Genomic DNA, 21,548 nt, shown 5'->3' with positions numbered 1-21,548 from the left:
GTATATACGTAAAAAATGCATTTACATTATTCATTTATTTCTCGTTCGTATTTGTATATATATATATATTTTCAACTGCCCGCTGCCAAAAATCAAACGTAATCCGTAGAAGGGAGAACTGAGACATTTCTTTTTACCTAAGCGCTAAACACAATATTATTGTTGTACAGAATTGACAAGGACTTGTGGGACGACTTGGACGCGGATATATTGCTTGTGCACGAGCACATCATCCTCCTTGAGGATCGGGGGGATCTCGAAAACGAACAAAATAATGTACATAAAAACTGAAAGCCGGTAACTCGAACTCATTTGGATGCTGCTCGAAGATTGCTGCTCGTAAAGCTTTATATATATTGTATTTTAATATATGTATTTATATGTATGTGTGTGTTGGGTGTGTGTGTGTGTGTAAGTGTGTTGGGTGTGTCTAGATGGCGACCTGGACCTACTGTGCTAGCGTACCCATGGGATCCCAGGCAGGCAATACGATCGGATCCATGTCGAACACGCGCAATACATCCTCGGGCACGTACTTCTTGTCCACGACCACCTCGAATCCAAACTCCCTAAACCAATCGGCGTTCATCACCAGATAGCCCTTCTCGCCGCGATCCTCGCCCCACGAGTTCTCCACACGCAGTTTCTGGGCCACGCCGCTCTTCTGCAATTCAAATTGTTGGTTAGCAAACGAATTGCAGGCTAGGATTAGTGCTACTCACATCCACGGAGACGGCCGTGAAAACCATGGCATGGGTCATGGCCGATTCGCCGTAGATCAGGCGGTCTGCCTTGGAGAATGTCGTTTGTATGTCGATGTCGAAGACCAGCTTAAAATCGTGGCTACAAGGATAATCATCAGTTGTATAAAGCTAGATTAGAAAATAGCACGAGTCTACGACACTCACACATCCACATCCTCGATGCCCTGCTTGGAGGCGAATCGCTTGCTGACCTCGCAGCCAAACCAAACGGCTTCGCCGGCCTTCAGCGACTTGGTGACAACGGCCAGGAGCAGCTCCACGGACTGATTGTTATACAGAACGGGTCGACCGCCGACCACGTTGCCCAGGCAGTCAACAGTGTATGCCTGGTCATAGCTACTCGTCGGCCGAGGATCGGTGACCAGGCACACCTTGTCCTCCACGTTGAAATGCGGCTTAACATAACGCTCATAGAACTCCAGCGAACTGACGGGTCCGACTGACTGATAGTTCTTGCTCTTGTCATAGTACTCCCAGGTGAAGGTCTCCGAGGGTATGCCCAAACAAATGCCCACCACCTTGTAGATCTCGGCCATCTGCTCCTGGATCTTGCAGGCGATCTCCTCCTCCGTGGGATTCTTCTCCATCAGCACGCGCAAATTGCGGGCATACTCCCGTAGCTAAAATTGATAGTTAGACTTTCTATATACCCATAAAAAATCCGATTTGCTCACCTTGCTCTTCAGTATGGCGTTCATTCGTATGCTGGACTCGCAGCTGAAGCTCTCGGGAAAGCATTTCTTTGGCATGAGGCCGTGTTTGGTTATCAGATTGACCAGCATGTCCCACTGGCCGCCATCGGAGGTGGGATCGAGTAGCAGGAAGGACACCAGACGACCATCCACCTTCTCGCCGCGCTGTGCCGTCTTCACAACGTTGTTGAGGAAGTAGTTGCAACGCTCGATCTTGTCCCAGTAGAAGAGGAAGGCCTGCGAGAACTCGAACTCGTCCAGATTGTAGTTCTTCATGAATGGCAGGCGGATGCAGTTGAGTGCCGCAAACAGCCAGCAGCGGCCGGAGCTCCTCTGATTGGTCACCGGCTTGCCCTCCGTTTCCACCTTGTAGTTGAACACATGATTGGTGGTCTCCAGCGCCTTCCTGGACAGGCACACATCGAACGGATCAACGCGTGAGCAGACGTTCTGCGCCAGCAGATTCTTCGGTTCGCTGTAGAAGTTTTTCCGCCATTTTTCCAACAATTGATTGGTGATCGCACTGGTCTCACTGATCCTGTGCGTCGAGTTTTTACCACTATTGGCACTATTATTGTTACCGCCTCCGGATCCGCTGTTGTTGTCAGCTGCAAGTAAATGGGATTGGCAACGTTCGCCGGATATTGTGTGAGTTCGAACGTATTCGTTTGAATAGTACATCGCCGGCTCCTGCTGCTGCTTCGGATTCAGGATTCGATTGCGATACGTATTTGGATTTTGACTCAGTTTCGGGGAATTGATCTTGATCTGCGTCACTGACCGCCTCACCGCCCAAACTGGAGGATCGGGTTACCCAGAAAAGAAACCGAAAGCGATAATTTTGTGTTGACGGTCCAGGTAAAAGAAGAAAATCGACGGCGATCTTGGCCAATTTCAGAGCGAATCAAACATTAAACAAATAACAAAAGCAATTTTGACAGCAGAAACCGACTTACGCTTCTCGTCAGGATCTGTAGATCCGTAGATTCATAATGAAACATGGGTATAGGTGTTGCTATCAAAAATAAGTTAAATAACTGACAGAAAAAGAAAGCCAATCTAATTTTGTTTTAGAAAATCTGCACATTTCCTTTGTAATAATGAAAATGAAATATTAGGAATTTGCTATTCAAAAACATTTATCCCAGCAATTTGAACGACAAACACAGCTGAAACTGTTCAACATTTAAATTGGCAATTAAATTGAACGGGAATGGCATATTTTTTGCATCGCACAGATGTTTTTTGCGTTAAAACAAAAGCAATTCAAATATTTAACGAGGTCTGTAGCACGATTGTCGACAAGGAGATTGGATGTGATAACAAAATCCTAAGATAATGGCTCCAAAATTTCCAGAACGTTATGCTATTATAACTCTGATAATCCCGATAAGACGGTATATATATATATAGAGTTGGCAGATACAAAAGAGCATCCTAAAGATGCAAAGCAGTCCTACAGATCCAAAATAGAACGCTTGTGACGCAATCTGATGAAAATCTGGCAAAGATTGGGCATTACTTGCATTATTTTCAACTTGGCCAACTTCCGGGGCTGCGCCCCCATCAAAGAAAACGTGGGCGTGGCACGAATTCACAAAGGCAAAAATGCAATGAGTAGGAGAAACAAAAAGAACAGCTGCGTTGCAGCAGGGGCCTTTAACATGGGCATAACCATTATGCACTTTGGATTCCGCATCTCTTTCACTCGCTCCTTTCGCCATTTACTCTGTTTGTGCTTTGTGTTTATTATTTATCAGCATATATGCACACTACCAGGTATTTGAAAAAAATGTCTGTGCATGCGTGTGTGTGTGGGTGATGCTGATAAGCAAAGCTGACGGGATACGGGTTAAAAGCCGTCAAGAAATGCCTATTTAAACCGTTACGTGCGAAAGAGAGGGCGATGCAATTAAGCAAAACCAGTTTAACGGGACTCGCACACACATAAGTACACACATATGCATGTAGCGGGTGGGGAGCGATGAAACGGAGGAAAACGAAGAAGGAAGAGGAGGCTACGAAGACAGGGGGCAGGCAAAGTGCCGTTTTAACAGCTTTCGCGGAAAGCCGGCACAAAAACAATCTAAACAAACCAAAAAGAAGGAAAAACAAAAACCTGTTTGTCCAGTTTGACAAACAAAAAACGTGAGAGGAAAAAAAACAAACAAAAATTTGGGTGAAATTTTACTTTCGTCTGGTTTTAATTTGTTTTTGTTGCTGGGGCGTCAGCAAAACTTCCCTCTCCCTCTTTCTCCCCTACACTCACACACACAGCCGCACACCACAGCAACAACAAATAAAGATTGTCGCCGGAAATTAATTTCACTTAAAAGTTGTTAATTTTCACTCTAAGTACGTGCATTTTATGCAAGACTCTTCCTTTCGTTTATTAACTTACACATATTTAATTATTTTTTCTCCTTTCTTTTGTGGCTTTACACTTGTTTTGATTTTATAAGGTCACTTCGAATTTTGCTCGACCCAAATTTGGATGTCCTTCAGTTTTCCGAACTATTGACTCTGACTTCTGTCTACTGCAATCGTACTATGCGCAATTTGGATAATTCTTTTTAATTTGATTTTATTTTGGTTTGCTGTGGAGTGTTTTTTTTGTTCCTAATAGTATGACCATACAATGAACCCTCTTTTATACCATCCGGCTTTCGAAAAAATATACTTTTAATACCACATTGGCTTGCCATACGATATACCGTCAACATACCAACTTCTTTATGAAGCCTCTTTTACACTGTTTAAATGCACCTAATTTCATAAATGTTCCATAAATCTAAGCGTATGAATTTATAAATAAAATTGTAACTGTTATATCAATCTGTTGATCTGGCAGCGTCGTTGGACCTAAGCCTAGGCCAATCAAAAACCCATATGGCAACACCCCAAACAGCTGGATCTTTTGCCGCCGTGCTCTTCTCTTCGTAAAACGTTGTGATGCAATTTTGTTGTTTTCAGGCCTAAAAGTGAAAGTTGCCACTGATAAGAGGCAGTAGACTGAGATTCTGACGTAAAATTGATCCGTGGTGACTCCGTTCCGTGTCAGCCAGGCGACGAGGCCAGCGTTTGGACCAGCCCCCAAAAGCAACCAGCCGTTCTGCAGCTGCATTCCAAAGGGCGGCCGCACATGGAGCGCAGGGTCAACGCCGCGCCAGAAAACAAAAACCAAGATAGCAACCGCCGATGAGCGGGCATCGAGGAGTGGGCGCGGAGGCCTAACCTAGGCACCTACCTAAGCACGAGCACAATCCGCAGCATCAGCAGCCAACTAATCCTTGCTGTTCACACCATTCCCAATCTCGATCCCGAAAGATTCACAGTATCCAAGGCGTAGTCATCGTAGCCGCAGGATGCAGCGCGTCATGCCGGCATCTTGGAGCAGCGGGGGCAGTCTGCTGCCGTTTCGCGTTTCCACCACCACAAAGGTGAGCTTAGCTAACTTAGAAATACAGACTTTTCACTAATCACCCTCCAAATCCCCACCAGGTTGTGCTCTTCTCACTGACCGCCGGCGTGGCCCTGATGAGCGTGCTCTCCCGATTTCTGCGGCGTCGCAAGCCACCGCGTCCTCCTCGTCGAGCCAGGAAGTACACGGGTCGGCGCAACCGCAACAGCATGCGCAGTCCAAACGACCTAATCTCGATAGCCGGATCTAAGGCCTCAGCAAGATCGGGGAGTCCTGTGGGCTCCACACTGGCCTACTCGGATCGCCTGTCCATGGCGTCCGGCTCGATTGGCGTTGGTGTATTGGGCGTACAAAATGCCGGGCCTGGCAGCTCGGTAGTCACACAACTGACGGCCCAACAGTTGGGCATGATGGGCATGGAGGCACTGGACACAGTGATCAACTTTTGGGAGGATGCCCTGGCGGCACACTACTCGCCCGGCGGCTTGCCCGCCCTGTTGACCACGGCGGAGGACTCGGAGTTCTGTCGTGAGATCCAAAATCTGCTGGAGATGGCCTACACGCTGCAGGAGCAGAGCGAACTGCTCTTCCTGGACCAGCGCTCGGTGCTGTTCCGCGAGGAGCATTCCATTGACGAGGTCGAGGAGGAGGCGGGCGAGGCCGATGACGATCGGCGGTCGCACAAATCGGGCAGCGTTCTCAGTCGCGCTGGTTCCGATCCGAATTTTGATTCCGCGGAAAGCTTTGCTTCCGCTCTCGACCAGGTGGCGGATCTGCGTGAGTTCGACGGCTTTATCGAGACCTCGTACGAAGAGTATCCGCTATTCCAGAGTGCCCTGAAGCACCACGATGAGTACACTGTGCCGTGTCGCACCATTCGGGCGGAGTTGATGCACTGCAGCACCGATACCGAATACCTGGCCAAGCTGCACTGCGTTCGGCTGGCCTTTCAGTTCCTCTTCAAGGACCCCGCAGTGGGCCAGTGGATCTGCGATGCTGGCCGGCAGATTCTCACTGATCTGCTGTGTCTCGGCGATAAGGATACCAAGGAGTTTCTTGTGGGCTACGAAGACATGGTGAACTATCTGCACGATAGCAACAACTGGCCCTGCATCCAAATGGAGCTGGAGCAGCGCAATGTCAAGGCGATGACCTTCTACGACATCTGTCTGGACTTCATTATCCTCGATTCGTTCAAGGATCTAGATGCTCCGCCTGCCAGCGTCACAGCAGTTGTCCAAAATCGCTGGCTATCCAACGGATTCAAAGAGACGGTAAATAAACTCAGCTTTAGATCGAGACCAAATGTTAAGCCCTATGGTCTTTTAATTCCAGGCATTAACAACAGCCGTGTGGTCGGTGCTGAAGGCAAAGAAGCGGATGCTTAAGTTCCCCAACGGGTTCATGTCCCACTTTTACGTGATATCCGAGCAGATATCACCGCTAATGGCCTGGGGCTTCTTTGGACCCAACGAGAACTTGCGCGACATCTGCCACTACTTTCGGGAGGAGCTGCTCGCCTTTCTGGGCGACATCTTCAGCTTCCAAAAGAGCCGCTTTACGACCATCGAGGAATTCTCGCAGGATGTGCTCCAGCACATGCAGACGCGCGTCAACAACATTGGCGTGAAGTTTAGCCAGTAACTGGCGTTCACTTAAGCCTTCTATCCATACGTCTTGGACTCCCCTTCTATATATTTTTTACAAAAGCCAATTGGTTCGGTAGTTTCCCTAAGAAATGCTCCACAAGTTGATTAATTTTAAAGCCACATACATCCAGCCACACGTACACCAAATCCACGCATCGTCATTGTATGAATAAGCTGCATTTAAGTCGCCAAAACATTTGTAAAATAAAACTGTTTACCGCCCGCTCCGAGCGAGAATCCAGCTGCAATGCCTCCAATTGCATGGGTGGAGTGGATCCAGGTGACAGACGCGCTGCATACCCTGTTATACTGTGTTATTCAGTGATACATATAGTACACACACTCAAATAACCACGCACAAACGATACTAAATTTGAGAGTCAGACATGAACTAGTTATTTTATGACATTAAGACCGTTGAAAGGAGTTGGCTGTTTTGTTTAAATCCTACTGAACTGTAAAACTTAAAAAATATATCTGAGATTATTGATATAGACATGTATCCTTAATGTTTCAATATTTTTCAAAACGATACCAACCAATTAAACAGATTTAATAGGCACATGCAGATAGGGAATTTTTTCGACTAACGACCAATCGTTCCTTCCTTCCAGTGATAAATCTTAAAATTTAACTAGTATCCCCCATAGAAATAATTTTTGTAAAATTATGAACTCTAAATTATGTGAAATATAGTGGTCAGATGCTGAGTAAAGAACATGCCGTAGCCCATTATTTAGCTATATAGGGTATCAGTGTAGAGCCAGAAGTGGGCTGCCCACTGCTAGGTAATCTTCAGCAGACGGCAGTCTATGCCATCGACTCGGTGAGCACAATGTGGAAGAGCCTGGGACTCGGTTGCGGTATACTTTCCCTTGTCGCCTTCGTGAGTTCCTAGTTTCTAGTTTCTAATCCTGTCCAGCTCAGTTTGCTCCGCCATTCAAACCCAAACAGATCTCCTGCTTCGTGGCGCTGCACATGCTCAACCAGATTATTCACATCGAACTGGACGCCTCCGTTGACGTGACCATGCAATTGGAGGCCGAGAAAGATTTGGACGTGCGCTGCCATGGAACCCTGATCGTGGGCAATCCGGATGCAGCGCATCTTAGCCGGCAGGAGCTATCGCACTTGCGCTGGACAGTGGTGTTCACTCTGCTCTACTCCTTCGCCACCACGCTCCTCATCCGGGCCAAGTACCTGGGCAACTTTGAGATCAGCCTGGTCACCTCCAATGTGGTAGATAACAATATGGATATCAAAGCATTCACATACTAAAAAACTCCCTGTACTAGATGATGCTGAAGGGATCCCTGCTATCGGTGCTCCTGGTGATGGTCACTGTTGCTCTCCATCAGCGTGAACCATTCACGGATCTGCGGTGCAACCAGTTGGTTGTCTACCACTTGTACTACATCGCCATCGCCACCGCCATCTCAGTGGTGTTCTACCTGGTCCATTCCATCCAGGAGCTGCTCCTGCATTGTTTACAGCCGACGTTGAATTACTAAGTATCGTATCTCCATAATCAAGGTTTTATGAAAAAGAAAAACCCATCGATATATGCAGCTCCTCCTCATCGAATCAATAAAAATGCGCTTGGGTTTTATGTAATTTGATTTTTATTCAAACAATTTGCTTTCATTTGGTTGGTTGGTTTCTTTTTTCTTTTCTCAATTTGTTTGTTTGTCGCTTATTTGAGTGTTGACTGCAGTTCAGGAAAGGCATTCTTTAACGTTCCTCGAAATTAGGGGCTAAACGTTAAACTAAATACATTAAATGAGTTCTTTCTGTGTGTGTGTGTGTGATTTTTGGTAAATATTGAAAGACAAACGAGGCTCGATGCTTGAAATCGCCAGTTCTGGTTTTTATTCCAAAACTGAGGTTTTCAAAAACCGCACAGTTTCGCCGTAGCCCTGGTACATCAAATATATATTGCTCGAGATGCGAGGCTGCGGCAAACAATCTCAAAACCAAAGTAATCGCTCATCCTTTCTTCTTACCTACCACCATTCACTCATCATCCATATATCCTCTTTTGTGTATATAACTAACTTTAAGGTTTTCTTTTTCTTAGCGTTTTGCTTGCGCAACTTATGTACTTAGAATTAGTTTCGGGGATTAGGGGGAAAACTATAAATCTTAGTGGATATACGGGTTTTGTTAGCCAGTTAGTTGGTAATTGATTTATCATACGATATATAGTGTACTAATTACTCCGATTCTCGCCCTATTATAGACTTTCTTGTAGACTCGCCCCATCCCGAATAATCGATCACCATGGAGATAATGGCGGATTTTCGAGGGCTAGCACGTTTTGGTAAGGTAATTTCATCTTGCTTTTCGTATTGGATGCGGTACCTTGAAGGTCCGCTCTGGCCTGACTTGATCTCCGCTAGCAAATCGTAGTCTTCACTTAGGATCTAATAAATATAAATAAATGTTTCTTGGTTTTATTTTCCATGTTTTCTTCTTGTTTTTTTGTTTTTTTTTTTTTTTGTTTTGTTGTATGCTTCCTTTAAATGTTTATCCATCCGTTTTGTTCTCTGCTTAGTGCAAAGCTTAATCGCCCCATTTATCAGTTATTTATTTATTATGTTTGTATATAATTAATTGTTGGTATAATGCAGTCTTTACGGCAAAACAAAAACAGAATTATGCTATTTGATTTCTCAATTTGTTTTCACTTAGTTATCATCGATACTTGCATCATTATCATTATCGTTTCATTGTTTTTCTCATTAAATACATAATAATCAAAAATATATCTGTATACTATATTAATATTAAGTTTTGCTTTTTCAAAGTTCTTGAAACCAAATACACTTATTTAGGCTTTTCGATCTATTTGTCCGTTTGTCTGTCCGTTTGCTTGTCCGTTTGTCCATTTGTCCATTTGTCAATTTGTCCGTTCGTCTGTTAATTGTTAATTGTTGGTTATTGGTTGCTGTTGTTGCTCTAACAAAAAATGTGTTGAAAGTACAAGGTTGAAGTGAAGCAATTTGCAGTCGTGTTTTAAGAGAATACTACTTCGCATTCAAATGTGGGCTTGCTTAAATTTCAATTATTCTTGAATCTTTCGAAGGCAGTTAGACGTGAAGACATTACACTATTGTTGGTTTCTTGCTTTCGTTTGTTTTGTGATTTGCTAACAACTATTTTATTTACACTTAAATTACAATTATGTTCTCGTTAGGTTCCATTAGATTTGATTTGTTTTTTTTTTTTGTTGTTTCATTTTCATTCTTAATCGCTATATATGCATTGTTGCTTACAATTTAGTATTCAGTTTGTCAGCTAACTTAAGACTAAAGCTTAGTGGCTAGTTAATTTTGCAATTGTAACACGTTATTCGGCCTTCGTCGACCTATTCACATATTCGCATACACAAAAAATACATTTCGGCTCCGATCTGTTCAATATCCTTCACTTTTTATACTTAAACCTATCTCTTTCCTTTCCGCGCTAGTTATTTGTTCCCTAAAGGCATTTTCATTTCTCGATTTTGTTTATGCAAATTAAATCATCAAAAAAACAAAAAAAAAAAAAAAAATTAATCAAAAAAATAAAAACTTTAGACCAAAAATATGTATAAATAAATCGAGCGAAAGAAATGTTGATATTTCTCACTAATAATATGTAATTTCCCTTTCACTTTCGTTTTAGCTATTTTGATTATGCATAAGTTGAACGATATGAAAGTTGGTTTCATGTTTTAAGCACAAATGAAAATTGAACTTGTACGAATGGGGCAATTCACGTTTAATTGGAAAACATCAATTTTGGTTGCGTATGTACAAAGATTTTGGATTCTGTTGTGGTCTGGAAGTACTATTTCTTCAATGATTGTACAATTGGCTATCGTATCTCATTTCGTTTTCCTATTTATGGGTGAAGGCACGCCAAAACATCTAGAGTTTGTTATTTTATGTTTAACGTGAGTATTTCTTTCTTTAGTTTTTGTTTTAATTTTTTACCTCTTTTTACAACGAAAACATTCTATTATTGCTTATGATTCGTTCGTTTGTTTGGTTGTTTGTTTGGATGCCTTAATATTATGTATAAGTATACGTATGCTTTTGTTTAATATGTGTGTGTGAGTGTGTTTGTGTATGCGTATGCTTCGTTAAGTTAACTAAAATATTTACTTTCTGATTTTAACAACACAGGAACAAGTTTGTAAATCTACGCTTAAGCGAAATACAAAAAAAACATTACAATATATATATGTGTTTCAGCTTATTGTTGATAAGTCGCGCATAAATCGACTCCTCTGGCCTATCCTATTACAATGTTTTTTTTTTTTTTTTGTTATCATCTTACAGGAGTTTTTTCTTAATTCGATTCGAGTTTCTGCGCAACACAAAAACTGCTAGCACAAATTAAAACATACATAATTACTTGCTGCTTTTCCAGTTTTTTTTATAATTGGTTAGAAGTGACCAGATATTGGTATTTGTGTGTGTGTGTTGTATATATGCATAATAATATTATTACAATCGTATTCAAACGCATTTCGTTTCGTTTGTTTGGCTCCACACGCAGCACTTATGTATAGTATTTAATATGTAGGACTTAGAGCGAAAACAAAAAAATATTACTATAAATATACAAGAAATTAATCAGTTGTTCTTCAGATAATTGATAGCTATCCTCCTCCTCCTCTCCACGGGTTTTTACTTGAGAATTGTAGTTTGCTTGCTTGGGCAGAACTGAATTGGAGTTCAGCTTTCCAAAAAAAACAGATATTAAGATAGGAAGCTGCGAGATCCGATCCGCCCGGGCACCTTGCTCCTATCGTCCTCTTCCTGTCCAGGTGATTAGTTCTGCATATGTGTGATTTACAGTATTTGTTTTGGCGGTGTTCTTACATTCTCCACAAATGATTGCAATCGCGATGATTGGTGGCGACGACTCCCCCAGGCAATCCACAGATTTCGTATTTTCCTTAAGTCTAAACTTAACTTTACCTTGTGGTAAGTTCTCTGCTTACCATCTAGATGTTATTGAGGTTTCTGGGATACGTCGGGATCGAAATCATCTATTCGCTATCTCTGGTGTGCTCGCTTGACTTACAAAGTAGTTTAAACGTAAATCTGAAAGAAAATGTGCGCAGTTTTGAAAACTATTCAACAAATCAACAATTCAACAATGACGACTACTCACTCACCTTATATGTTAAATATTTGGCTCTTGATATTTTGTTGTTGCTGCGGTGTTTTGTTAGTTTGTTGTTGTCGTTGGTGATTTCTGGAACTGGTGATTCGCTTTGGATTCAAGTGCTTTTGTGGGTGCTTTTTGCTTCGGTGTCCGGGTTTCCTCGAGTTTGGTTTAAATGCGGCAAGCACACATAAATAAATGTGATGAAAAATGACTCGAACGAATAACCAACAAATTCGGAAAGAAGCTCATGGGGATTTGTGTGAGTGTGGCGTGTGTTGCGTTGTAGTGTTTCATCCTTGATTTAGTTAAAATATTTTGGCACGGGCAGCGCTAGCTTAGAAGGGCATATCCAATTCGTTGTTCTCCTCCTCCTCGATCAAGTCGTCCACATCGAACTCGCTGGGCGAAAACTGCTGTTGTTGCTGCTCCTGTTGATGCTGCTGCTGCATGTGGATACGTTGCGGCTGCTGCACGATTATGCTGTTGCGTGTGGATGTTGTCACCTTGGCGCCTACCATACGAGCATTGGCCAATGCGGCCGTCTTGAGAGGATTACCCAGATGTGCCGCCTGGGAGGCTACCGAAGATGTGGCGGCTGATGCTGTGGACGAAGCGGCGTTAATTGCGCCCGTAGTACCGGGATCATTGTAACGCGGACGCTTATTCTGCAGCTTGGTTGCCCAGCATTCGGTGGCCCGGCGACGGGCATTGGCACAGATATTATCCCCGGTTGAGGATGATGAGGAGGAGGTGGATGGAGCTGCTGCCGCCGATGAGGTGGAGGCCGGATCGACTTTCTCCCCATTAATCGATATATGGCGGCGCTCTTCCTGGGTAGTCTTCATCATCTGGTGATAGTTGACAATTTGTTTCAGACGAGGCATACTATCAACTGTGCTAGACAATATTACCGAGGATGCTAATGTTTGGTCATTCGATGATGGTTTAGAGTGCGCCGCTGTTGTGTTGACAAAGATGTTATCAAGGGAAGCAGTCTTGTTGTCGGCCAAGACCTGATTCTCCGGTTCAGTGGGATCACCGCCGCCTTGCAGGCGCTGCTTTTGACGCAGATGCTGCAGCTCCTCCGCCGAACGCTGCTTGCGGAAATCGAAGACCAGCGGGTATATGTGCTGGATAGCCGATTCAACGTGGTTTACGCTAGCCGCTAAATAAATAAACAAGACCATTAGTACACTGACCAGAGTTTGAGGATAACAACAGTACTCACCGGTGACTGTTACGCTGCCGGTGGAGAAGATCTTCAGGGTGGCCTTTGGATCGGGGTCGCGCATCTTGTAAGTCACACCAGGATGCAGCTCGGGCTCGTAGCTGGCGTTCTCGCGATGGCGCTCCGAGAAGTTGACGATCTTGATGGCCCACGGCATGCTGCAGGTGCCCAGCACGTTGACAATGCGAAAGTTGAGGAAACGAGTGGGAAATCCCAGCTTGCCAAGGCATCTGGCATAGCGGCGTGCTGCGACCTTCGCCTAAAGAAATACGTGAGATCATCAAACTAACAAAGTTGTATGATTTAGTGCATACCATTGACTCGGAAGTGGCACCAGTGCAGGTAATCCTCCCCGACGACCAAATCGAGGCAGTGGTGTATGGATGGCGGAGCTTCATTGTCACCATTCCGTTCTCGCGACGGTACTCCACATTCGATCCCTGCAGCGCAATATCGCGCAGCTTCAGGTGGCAGCCGACGCTAAACGAGCATACCACATTGTTTATCACAATGTCCAGCTCGGGCTCATTATCAGCCATTGGCTGCTGAACGTCAATTGATTTGGCATTATTGCTGCTCTCCTCGTCTTCAGCGACTTCCTTTTTCTCCTCGTCATCGTCATCAATCACAGTTATCGACTGCATGACCTCCTCCTCCAATAGCTCCATTTTGGCTGTGATCAGACCATTGCCATTGCTGGCGACGGTCGGCAGAATAGCCTTATTATCGCTGCTAGTAAGGAACATACTTTTGCTGCCGGTTGCCAGCACAATGGTATCCCCGTTGGCCAGTTTCCTTTGCAAACTGGGTCCGCCGGCCGTTTGCACTTTGCTGAATTGCGAAAAATAGCGAACGGTACCGGCGGCTGAGGCTGTGCCGGATGAACCACCGACCACTTGTCCGCTCATCCTTCCGGTGGTCGCCACACCCGCCATTTGGCGATTGGTCATGAATGTGGAGGAGGGCGTCAGGTAAACACGAGGGGCATTGGCCAGCACCGCCGAGGATACGACGCCGCCGGATGTCACTACACCAACTCCGGAACCGCTGCTGGCCGCCTTAAGGCCGCCGTTCATATTGGCCACCGGTATGCTGACCATATCGTTTTGCATCAGCTCGTGCTTTAGATTCCCCTTCAACGAGCGCTGCTTGAGCTTCTCCAGCTGCTTAAGCTTGATCAGATAATGCTCGCGCTGCAAACGCAACTGACGAGTACAGTCCTCCCAATGGTACTTCAAGCTTCGTTCGAATTCCAATCGCTGTTTCTCCCTTTTCTGGCGCAATTTACGTTCGAGGTTGACCTGATTTTGCTGACAACGGTGCTGCTCCTTCTGTTGGCGCACTTTTTCTTGGACAAACTGTTTCTGTTGCTCAAAGAGGTGGCGATTCCGTTCTCGCTGTTCCTCCAGTTCTTGCACCACTTGCAACTGTTGCTCCTGTAGAAAGACTTTATCCTGTTGCAACTGTTTCTCCTGTTGCCACTGTTGTTCCTGTTGCAACGGTTGCAAGAGTTGCTCCTGTTGAAACTGTTTCTCCTGTTGATCCTGTGGGAAGAGAGTCTCCTGTTGCAACTGTGGTTCCTCGGAAAAATGTTTTAGATGCTCATGTAGAATGATTTGCTCCTGTTGCCAGAAGATTACCAGTTGCAACTTTTGATATTTTATTTGCCGTTTCTGTTGCAAGTGTGGCTGCTGCTGTTGCTCTGGCTGCTTCAGTTGCTGGTCCTGTTCTGGTTGCTTCTTCTCATCAAGACTGCTGTATACGTCTTCCAGTTTATAAGCTACAAATACCTTATAGAGCTGTATGCTAAGTTTCAAACTAGATGTATCATCCCCTAAAGGATTTGTTAAACATTTCAAGATCTCCCTTTCCTTTGAGAATATAGATGGTTTGAAATCCTCCTCCTCAGAATCAAAAGTTTTATCGTCGTAATAAGGAGCTGGATCCCGATAGCCTCCGCCTTCAGGAGCTGGATCTTGATCGGCTCCGCCTTCAGGAGATGAATCTTGATCGGCTCCGCCTTCAGGAGATGAATCTTGATCGGCTCCGCCTTCAGAAGATGGATCTTGATCGGCTCCGCCTTCAGAAGATGGATCTTGATCGGCTCCGCCTTCAGGAGATGGATCTTGATCGGCTTCGCCTTCAGAAGCTGGATCCTGATCAGATTCCTCAGATTTTGAAGCTCCGTGGCCTCCTTCTGATTCGGAATCTGAATCTGGATCTGTATCTCTTGATCTATCTGAGTTTTCTTTGTCAGAGTATTCGCCTTCCGTATCTTCACGTTCTTCCTCAGATATGTCTTCCTCACTTTGCAAGTTTGGTTTAAATTTTTTAGAGTCCGTACTATCAGAAGGCAATTTACGCTTTATGGGTTTTTTATTCTCATATTCTGATGTATCATGTGGAACTGGTCTGCGACTTCCCAGAGACGATAAATGCAAACGTGTCTGTTCTTCGTCACCGTCCAAAAATGGTCTCTTCGAATAAGAATTCCCAGGGTGTGACGATTTTCGCTTATTATGTTGCTTGTCTAGCGAATGATCGCGTCTATCAGAAAAAGTGTGTTCAGCCGGCGACTGCTGTTCGTCGTCGTCGCTATCTTCCTGTTTGTCTACACTTTCACCTGACGACGACTCCTTTTGGATGTGGTCGCTTTCTTCCTCGCTTTCGGAAGAAGTTTCTCGTCGGCGCGATAGCCACCCAGTAACTGGATCGATTAAGTAGTCAGAGTCCGAAGAAGATCCCTCATCTGAAGCTTGCGACTCGCCTTCAGAGTGTTGTCTCTCCGGCGAAGGTGGCGGTAAAGGTGACTCCGGTATTGGAATTGGGCGATCGATTGGCCGATTGGTTGCATTAAAGGGACGATCGAAGTTTTCAGATTCAGATTCTCTTAAATTAGAGAGAAATACCTGAGTAGCGTAGGCTCGTAAAAGGATATAAAAGTGCCTTTCTCTAGCGGCCTCTCCCCCATCAGATTCTGGATACTGGTGCTCTCGATTCAAGACCTGATACTCGTGATTCAAGACTCGGTTCTCGTGATTCAAGACTCGGTTCACATGATTTGAGTCGTGGTACTCCTGATTCAAGTCCTGGTACTCGTGATTTGAATCCTGGTACTCGTCATTTGAGTCTTGGTTGCCGTGATTCAACTCCTGGTACTCGTTATTTGAGTCTTGGTTGCTGTGATTTGAGTCGTGGTACTCCTGATTGAAATCCTGGTACTCGTGATTTGAGTCCTGGTACTCGTGATTCAAGACTCGGTTCTCGTAATTTGAGCCGTGGTACTCCTGATTCAAGTCCTGGTACTCGTCATTTGAATCCTGGTACTCGTCATTTGAGTCTTGGTTGCCGTGATTCAACTCCTGGTACTCGTCACTTGAGTCCCGATTGCCGTGATTAAACTCCTGGTGCCCGGGATTCAAGTCCTGACACTCTTGGTTTGAAACCTGGTACTCGTGATGCAATTTCTGGTACTCGCCATCCAAGTACTGGTACTCGCGATTCAATTCCAAGTACTCGCGAATCAAAAGCTGGTACTCGTGATTCAAGACCTGGTACTCACGATTTAAGTCCTGATACTCGTGGTTTGAATCCTGGTACTCGTCATTTGAGTCTTGGTTGCCGTGATTCAACTCCTGGTACTCGTTATTTGAGTCTTGGTTGCTGTGATTTGAGTCCTGGTACTCGTCACTTGAGTCCTGATTGCCGTGATTAAACTCCTGGTATCCGTGATTCAAGGCCTGGTACTCGCGATCTATGTCTTGGTACTCGCAATTCAAGGCCTGGTACTTGCGACTAAAGTAATCGTACTCTAGATTAAAGTCAGTCAGCCACTCTTGATTTGATTCATAGGACTCGGGATTTAAGTCCTGGCACTCTTGGTTTGAAACCTGGAACTCGTAATGCAAATCATGGCACTCGCCATTCAAGTACTGGTACTCGCGAATCAAGAGCTGGTACTCGCGAATCAAGAGCTGGTACTCGCGATTCAAGTCCTGATACGCGTGATTTGAGTCCTGGTACTCGCGATTGCCGTGATTCAAGTCAGATTCTGCATATTCCGTTGTTCTTTCTCTTGGTGAAGTAGAATATTCTTGGTGGAGCTGTTCTTCCTCGCTATTAGAAGCACTTAAACGATCTGCTTATGATGAAAAGAATTTGTGTAAACAACATTTATATAAATTATTTATTTATTTTACATCTATAATTGCGAGCATCCCTTTCCGACTCGTTGCCGCTGCTGTTGTCTTCGTTCTTCTCAACTTCTTCGTCCGAAAACTGGTCAGCTTCGTCGGGATTTAGAGTATCTTCACCAACTTCAGATCCTTGCTCACAATTTCCGATGGTTCTTCCGCTTGGTGAAGTAGAATATTCTTGGTGAAGCTGCTCGTCCTCACTATTAGAAGCACTTAAACGATCTGCGAATTATGATGAAAAGAATTTGTGTAAACAACATTTATATAAATTAGCAATTTATTTTACCTCTATAATTGCGAGCATCCCTTTCCGACTCGTTGTCGCTGCTGTTGGTTTCGTTCTTCTCAACTTCTTCGTCCGAAAACTGGTCAGCTTCGTCTTTACCAACTTCAGTTCCTTGCTCACAATTTCCGATGGGTCTTGGAGTGGGGGGAAGATTCGGCGATTGGTTCTCCTTATCCGAATCTTCGTCAGCTTCAACCGGATGTTCCGGAATCAAATCCTCGTTCCTTAAGTCCCTATCTACTTGGTATTCTCCAACTGCTCCATTCGGGGAAGCATCCTCCCTTTGGACGCTACAGTTGTTTTAGGGAGACGAAGTTTTATTATATTTCATTGGGGATTTATGCTTACTGTGTGTGTGTGTGTGTGTGAGGCGGTGTGAATATGCGGCTCTTTATATCTACTGTATATCGTGTAATAGTTTTTTTTTCTCTGTATGCCTACTTACACACTGCTCATCGTTAAAAAATATTTCTTGTTATCTTTTTGGGTTTCTTGATAGGATTCTTGCTCTGCTTTTTCTTGCTAGATTCTTAATTATATTTAATTGTATATAAGGCTAAAGGTGATTCTTCCTTGGTGTTGTATTACATTCATTCCACTGTTTCGTTTGTGTGTGTGTGGATGTGTGTAGGTGTGTGTGTGTTTGCACTTAAGGCCGAAAAATACTTCTTTATGTGTGATTTTGTATTAGAATTAATGTTTTTTTTAGTGTTTTAGTTGTTGGGTTTGCGGGTTCTCTAATTCTATCTACTCTGTTTATGATTATGTCTAGTCTTCCGTTCTTTTCTCCTGGTTAAATTTGCTTGTAGTTTTTAGTTGTTCCGTTTAGCAGTCTGCAAGTAGGGGAAAATATATCAAAAGTAAATAAATAATCGGAAAAGTTGACATTTGGGAAAATAAGAACATGCAAATTGCCTTAATAAATATAAATGCATTTATTAATTGGTTTGATAGCGCACCTAATAAACACGATGATACTATTTAATCAAATTTCTACTTTATATCGACACGACCCCCGACAAACGGCACAAGTGAAGGGTCTAGGTCTAACCCTTTGGGAGTTTCGTGGAATATTTGTAGTTTCTGTCATGCAAATAGAGATGGAACTCTGAGCCGGCCCTTATAGAGTGGCATGATTCGCGGAGACTCACGAAGACTCACGCTGTACAAAAAAAAAGAGGGATTCCCTTCCAGAACGAGGGTTCCCTCCCCAAAAAAAACAAAATGCGTCTTATATATTTAAAAATGTAATTATTTACAACAAAAAAATGATAAGAAATCATGTCCTACTATAAACTTAGATTTTAAAAATATTGTATTTTACAGAGGACTCCACTGTTAACGGGAGCTGCGATTAACAGAGAGCTCTAACAGCGCGTTAACAGTCCATTTTATTAGGATCACCTAAGTGGCTGACCTTAACATAGATTTTCGCATGCCTGCTAAGAAGATGCACGAAGAAGAGGCGGTGGAAAACGAAAAGACGACACCAAAAGCGGGAGAGAGAGGGGGGTGTATATGTCGGGCTGTGTGGGCAGTACAATACTTTTGGGTCAAAAGTGGAGCAATCTGTCAATTGAGCGCGACGTCGGTGCAACAACACCAGCAACAGTGACAAAAATGATAGAAGAAACAAGAAAATCGAGCAACAGCAACAACAACAGTTATGCACCAACATCGATTGTTGCTATCCCCCTTCCACCAGCCGGCTGGCAAATGCAGCATTGCGCTTATTTTCGGAGCAAAGTGCAAATGAAAATTGTTATTGTAAATACGCAAATTGCCATAAATTACAATAGAGAGCACTTATGAGAATGGAAATATGTATGAGCATACATGCCTATCTACAGTAGATACTGCTGGAATATATTGCATATGTACATTTAAGAGCTTCACTCATTTTAATTTAATGCCAAAGAGATCTATGAAAATTCTCTGTTTATTATAGAGAGGCACGACTTTGTGTTTAGTCAAATTGCTTGACGCTTAGTTGTTTCTAGTTAAAGATTCCACCGACATTGCCGTTTTGATAAATGCCGGGTGCCGGATGTAGATTTAGTCCCAAGCGCCTATTTCTCCACAATCCACTTCTATATTTTTGTAAATCATACATAACATATGTAACATAATATATGTATGCATGTAAAAAAAAAGATTCACTTGGACTTGCATTCCAACGAAACTAACTAAAACAAAACGGAAAGAGCGAAATGTGTGGGTGTGTGTGGGTGTTTTGGTTTCTTTTTGGATGACCCACAAAAAAGCGAATAGATGCTATTTAAAAGGCCCACGTTTTTTTAGTTTAAACTTAAAACGATTAAGATTAGTTTTTGTTAGTTGGAGAACAGATAAATGTGAAGTCCTTTTTCATTTAGATTCACAGTAAAGAGCACAAAATGTTGTCTGCATACGTTTTGAAAAAGGTTCAGTTATTTCGCGTAACAATTACAACAATTTCTCGTTGCATTAGAGAAGGATCACCGTTATTTACTACCAACTTGTGAGGATGAATCTTTGAATTCGATCCTCTGGTTTTTATCCACGAATTTTCAAAGAATCTACATCTTTTAGTAAAGGATCACAGTTAATTCGCGTCGCAACTTGCCGTTATTTTCTGTAAATAGTAATCAGCAAACGAAACGAAGCAAAACAAAAAGAAATGGGAAACGTCACTTGCACCAAACAATTGCTGCGTGCGCGCGAGCGTGCGTGTGTGTGCGCACTCACATGACGTCGACATTTGACAGTTTGTTTTGCTTTGTTTGACATTTCGCGCGCTCTTCGCTCTCTTCGCTCTCACTCTCTTTCTCTCTCTCTTCTCTCTTACCATGAGCAACGACTATTTTTAACAGCTCGGCAACAGAAGCACAGCAACTACAAAGAGGGTCGAAAATAGGAAGCAATAAAAGCGAAATCAAATGCACAATAAATGCAAATGCCGCTCATTGCTTGAATTTCAATAAAGAAGAAAGAAGAATAGCACCATGGCAGCCCAACCAAAAGAAAATGCGAAAAATGTGCAAAAATATTTGATCGAAATCAAATTTAAACTCCGCCTAACACACACACAAACACGCTCGCGCAAACACTAGCGCGAGCACCGAGAGAAATGAAAAATTTAAATTTACGCAAAAAGTGCCCCTAGATATAAGCAAACAACAAAAAACGGTAAAATTTCAGTTCATTAACCCAAAACGAAAATGAAAACGAGAACAACACTCTGCAATGTGTGAAGGGAAGGAAGAGGAGTTGTACGCAATTTCGTTGACGGGGAAGGGGGTTGGAGTGAGAGTGAGAGAGAGGATGAGCACCAGATAAAACAAAAGGCATTATACTAAGAATAATAACCAACAAAAAGCACGAAAACAGTGAGCACACGGCAAACAGAAACAAAATAAAGAGAAGCGCAAAAGTCAGGTTCAAGGGCAAGCGACAATACACAATTCACAATTGACGAGCTGCCATTTTGGCTTGATCGTTTATTACTTCTACTTAATATTTTATAAATCTATGACGGCTAACCTCGCTTTAAGTACAGTGCACACACCCGAAACCATGAGCTATGCACTTTGCTATTTCAATAAAAAGTTGTCGGCCATAAATGGTATAATTTACGCTTTACGAGTCTTGACTGTGCCCACATGACATCTCATTTCGGCAGGGAATTAAAAACCGATTGGGAACTGTATGCCTAGTTATAGTGTTCAACTCTTTTGTGCTATCACATCACATCAAATTTGAAACTGTCTCGAATGATTTATTATAATATTTCCCACGATTCAAGGAATTTTTTCGCCCCTTTTCTTTTTTGCCGCCCCATTTTCCGCCCACAAATTCGGGGAGCTATCCAATTTCAGTGGAACTCGACTCGTTGTTCAAGATTCGAGAAGGCTTTCGAAATGTGAGCTATGTACGTGTCTGACAAGAGGAATCATAAACTACAATAAAATATGCAAACGAGCGCACTCAGATACATATGTATGTACGTATGTACACCACAATTCCCCGTTTATTGTACGTATTTATTTATTTCCGTTCCACATTTGATGGGTGTATCAGTCGAAGAAACAAAAACGGGGAGTGCATTTTAAATCTGTGTATTTCTTTTGATCGCCGCACAAGGCATGTCAAATTGTAAAATTAAGTATG

General features: G+C 43.4%; 4 protein-coding genes across 5 annotated transcripts; 2 read left to right on the top strand and 2 right to left on the bottom strand.

The window, feature by feature from the left end:
- Positions 1 to 41: 41 nt before the first annotated feature.
- LOC6619806 (bleomycin hydrolase) lies at positions 42 to 4,080 on the bottom strand. Of its 2 annotated transcripts, XM_032725155.1 has the most exons (5): positions 3,858 to 4,080; positions 1,439 to 2,064; positions 909 to 1,384; positions 723 to 843; positions 42 to 664 (listed from the first exon to the last, which is right to left on the bottom strand). In XM_032725155.1, the coding sequence occupies exons 1-5, from the start codon at positions 3,859 to 3,861 to the stop codon at positions 449 to 451; spliced, it is 1,443 nt and encodes a 480-aa protein (XP_032581046.1). In that variant the 5' UTR covers positions 3,862 to 4,080; the 3' UTR covers positions 42 to 448. The 2 variants fall into 2 exon arrangements, with proteins under 2 accessions (XP_032581046.1, XP_032581045.1); XM_032725154.1 differs by lacking the exon at positions 3,858 to 4,080 and having other exon boundaries at positions 1,439 to 2,253.
- A 272-nt stretch (positions 4,081 to 4,352) lies between these two features.
- LOC6619805 (mitoguardin) lies at positions 4,353 to 7,028 on the top strand. The gene is made up of 3 exons (XM_002043982.2): positions 4,353 to 4,896; positions 4,958 to 6,151; positions 6,213 to 7,028. The coding sequence occupies exons 1-3, from the start codon at positions 4,822 to 4,824 to the stop codon at positions 6,519 to 6,521; spliced, it is 1,578 nt and encodes a 525-aa protein (XP_002044018.1). The 5' UTR covers positions 4,353 to 4,821; the 3' UTR covers positions 6,522 to 7,028.
- A 283-nt stretch (positions 7,029 to 7,311) lies between these two features.
- Positions 7,312 to 8,256, top strand: LOC6619804. The gene is made up of 3 exons (XM_002043981.2): positions 7,312 to 7,412; positions 7,481 to 7,765; positions 7,822 to 8,256. Exons 1-3 carry the CDS (start codon positions 7,362 to 7,364, stop codon positions 8,035 to 8,037), a joined length of 552 nt encoding a protein of 183 aa, XP_002044017.1. The 5' UTR covers positions 7,312 to 7,361; the 3' UTR covers positions 8,038 to 8,256.
- Positions 8,257 to 9,010: 754 nt separating this feature from the next.
- Positions 9,011 to 17,700, bottom strand: LOC6619803 (trichohyalin; the record flags this gene model as incomplete). Its single annotated transcript, XM_032725099.1, has 6 exons — positions 9,011 to 11,622; positions 11,697 to 12,854; positions 12,918 to 13,176; positions 13,232 to 17,058; positions 17,117 to 17,335; positions 17,400 to 17,700. Coding segments are annotated over 5 exons (5,436 nt in total), but the record flags the coding sequence as incomplete, so codon positions are not given.
- Positions 17,701 to 21,548: the final 3,848 nt, after the last annotated feature.

This window comes from Drosophila sechellia, chromosome X (genome assembly GCF_004382195.2).
Source record: "Drosophila sechellia strain sech25 chromosome X, ASM438219v1, whole genome shotgun sequence".
In the NCBI taxonomy this organism is placed as follows: Eukaryota; Metazoa; Arthropoda; class Insecta; order Diptera; family Drosophilidae; genus Drosophila; species Drosophila sechellia.
This window is presented reverse-complemented; position numbering and strand designations above follow the sequence as displayed.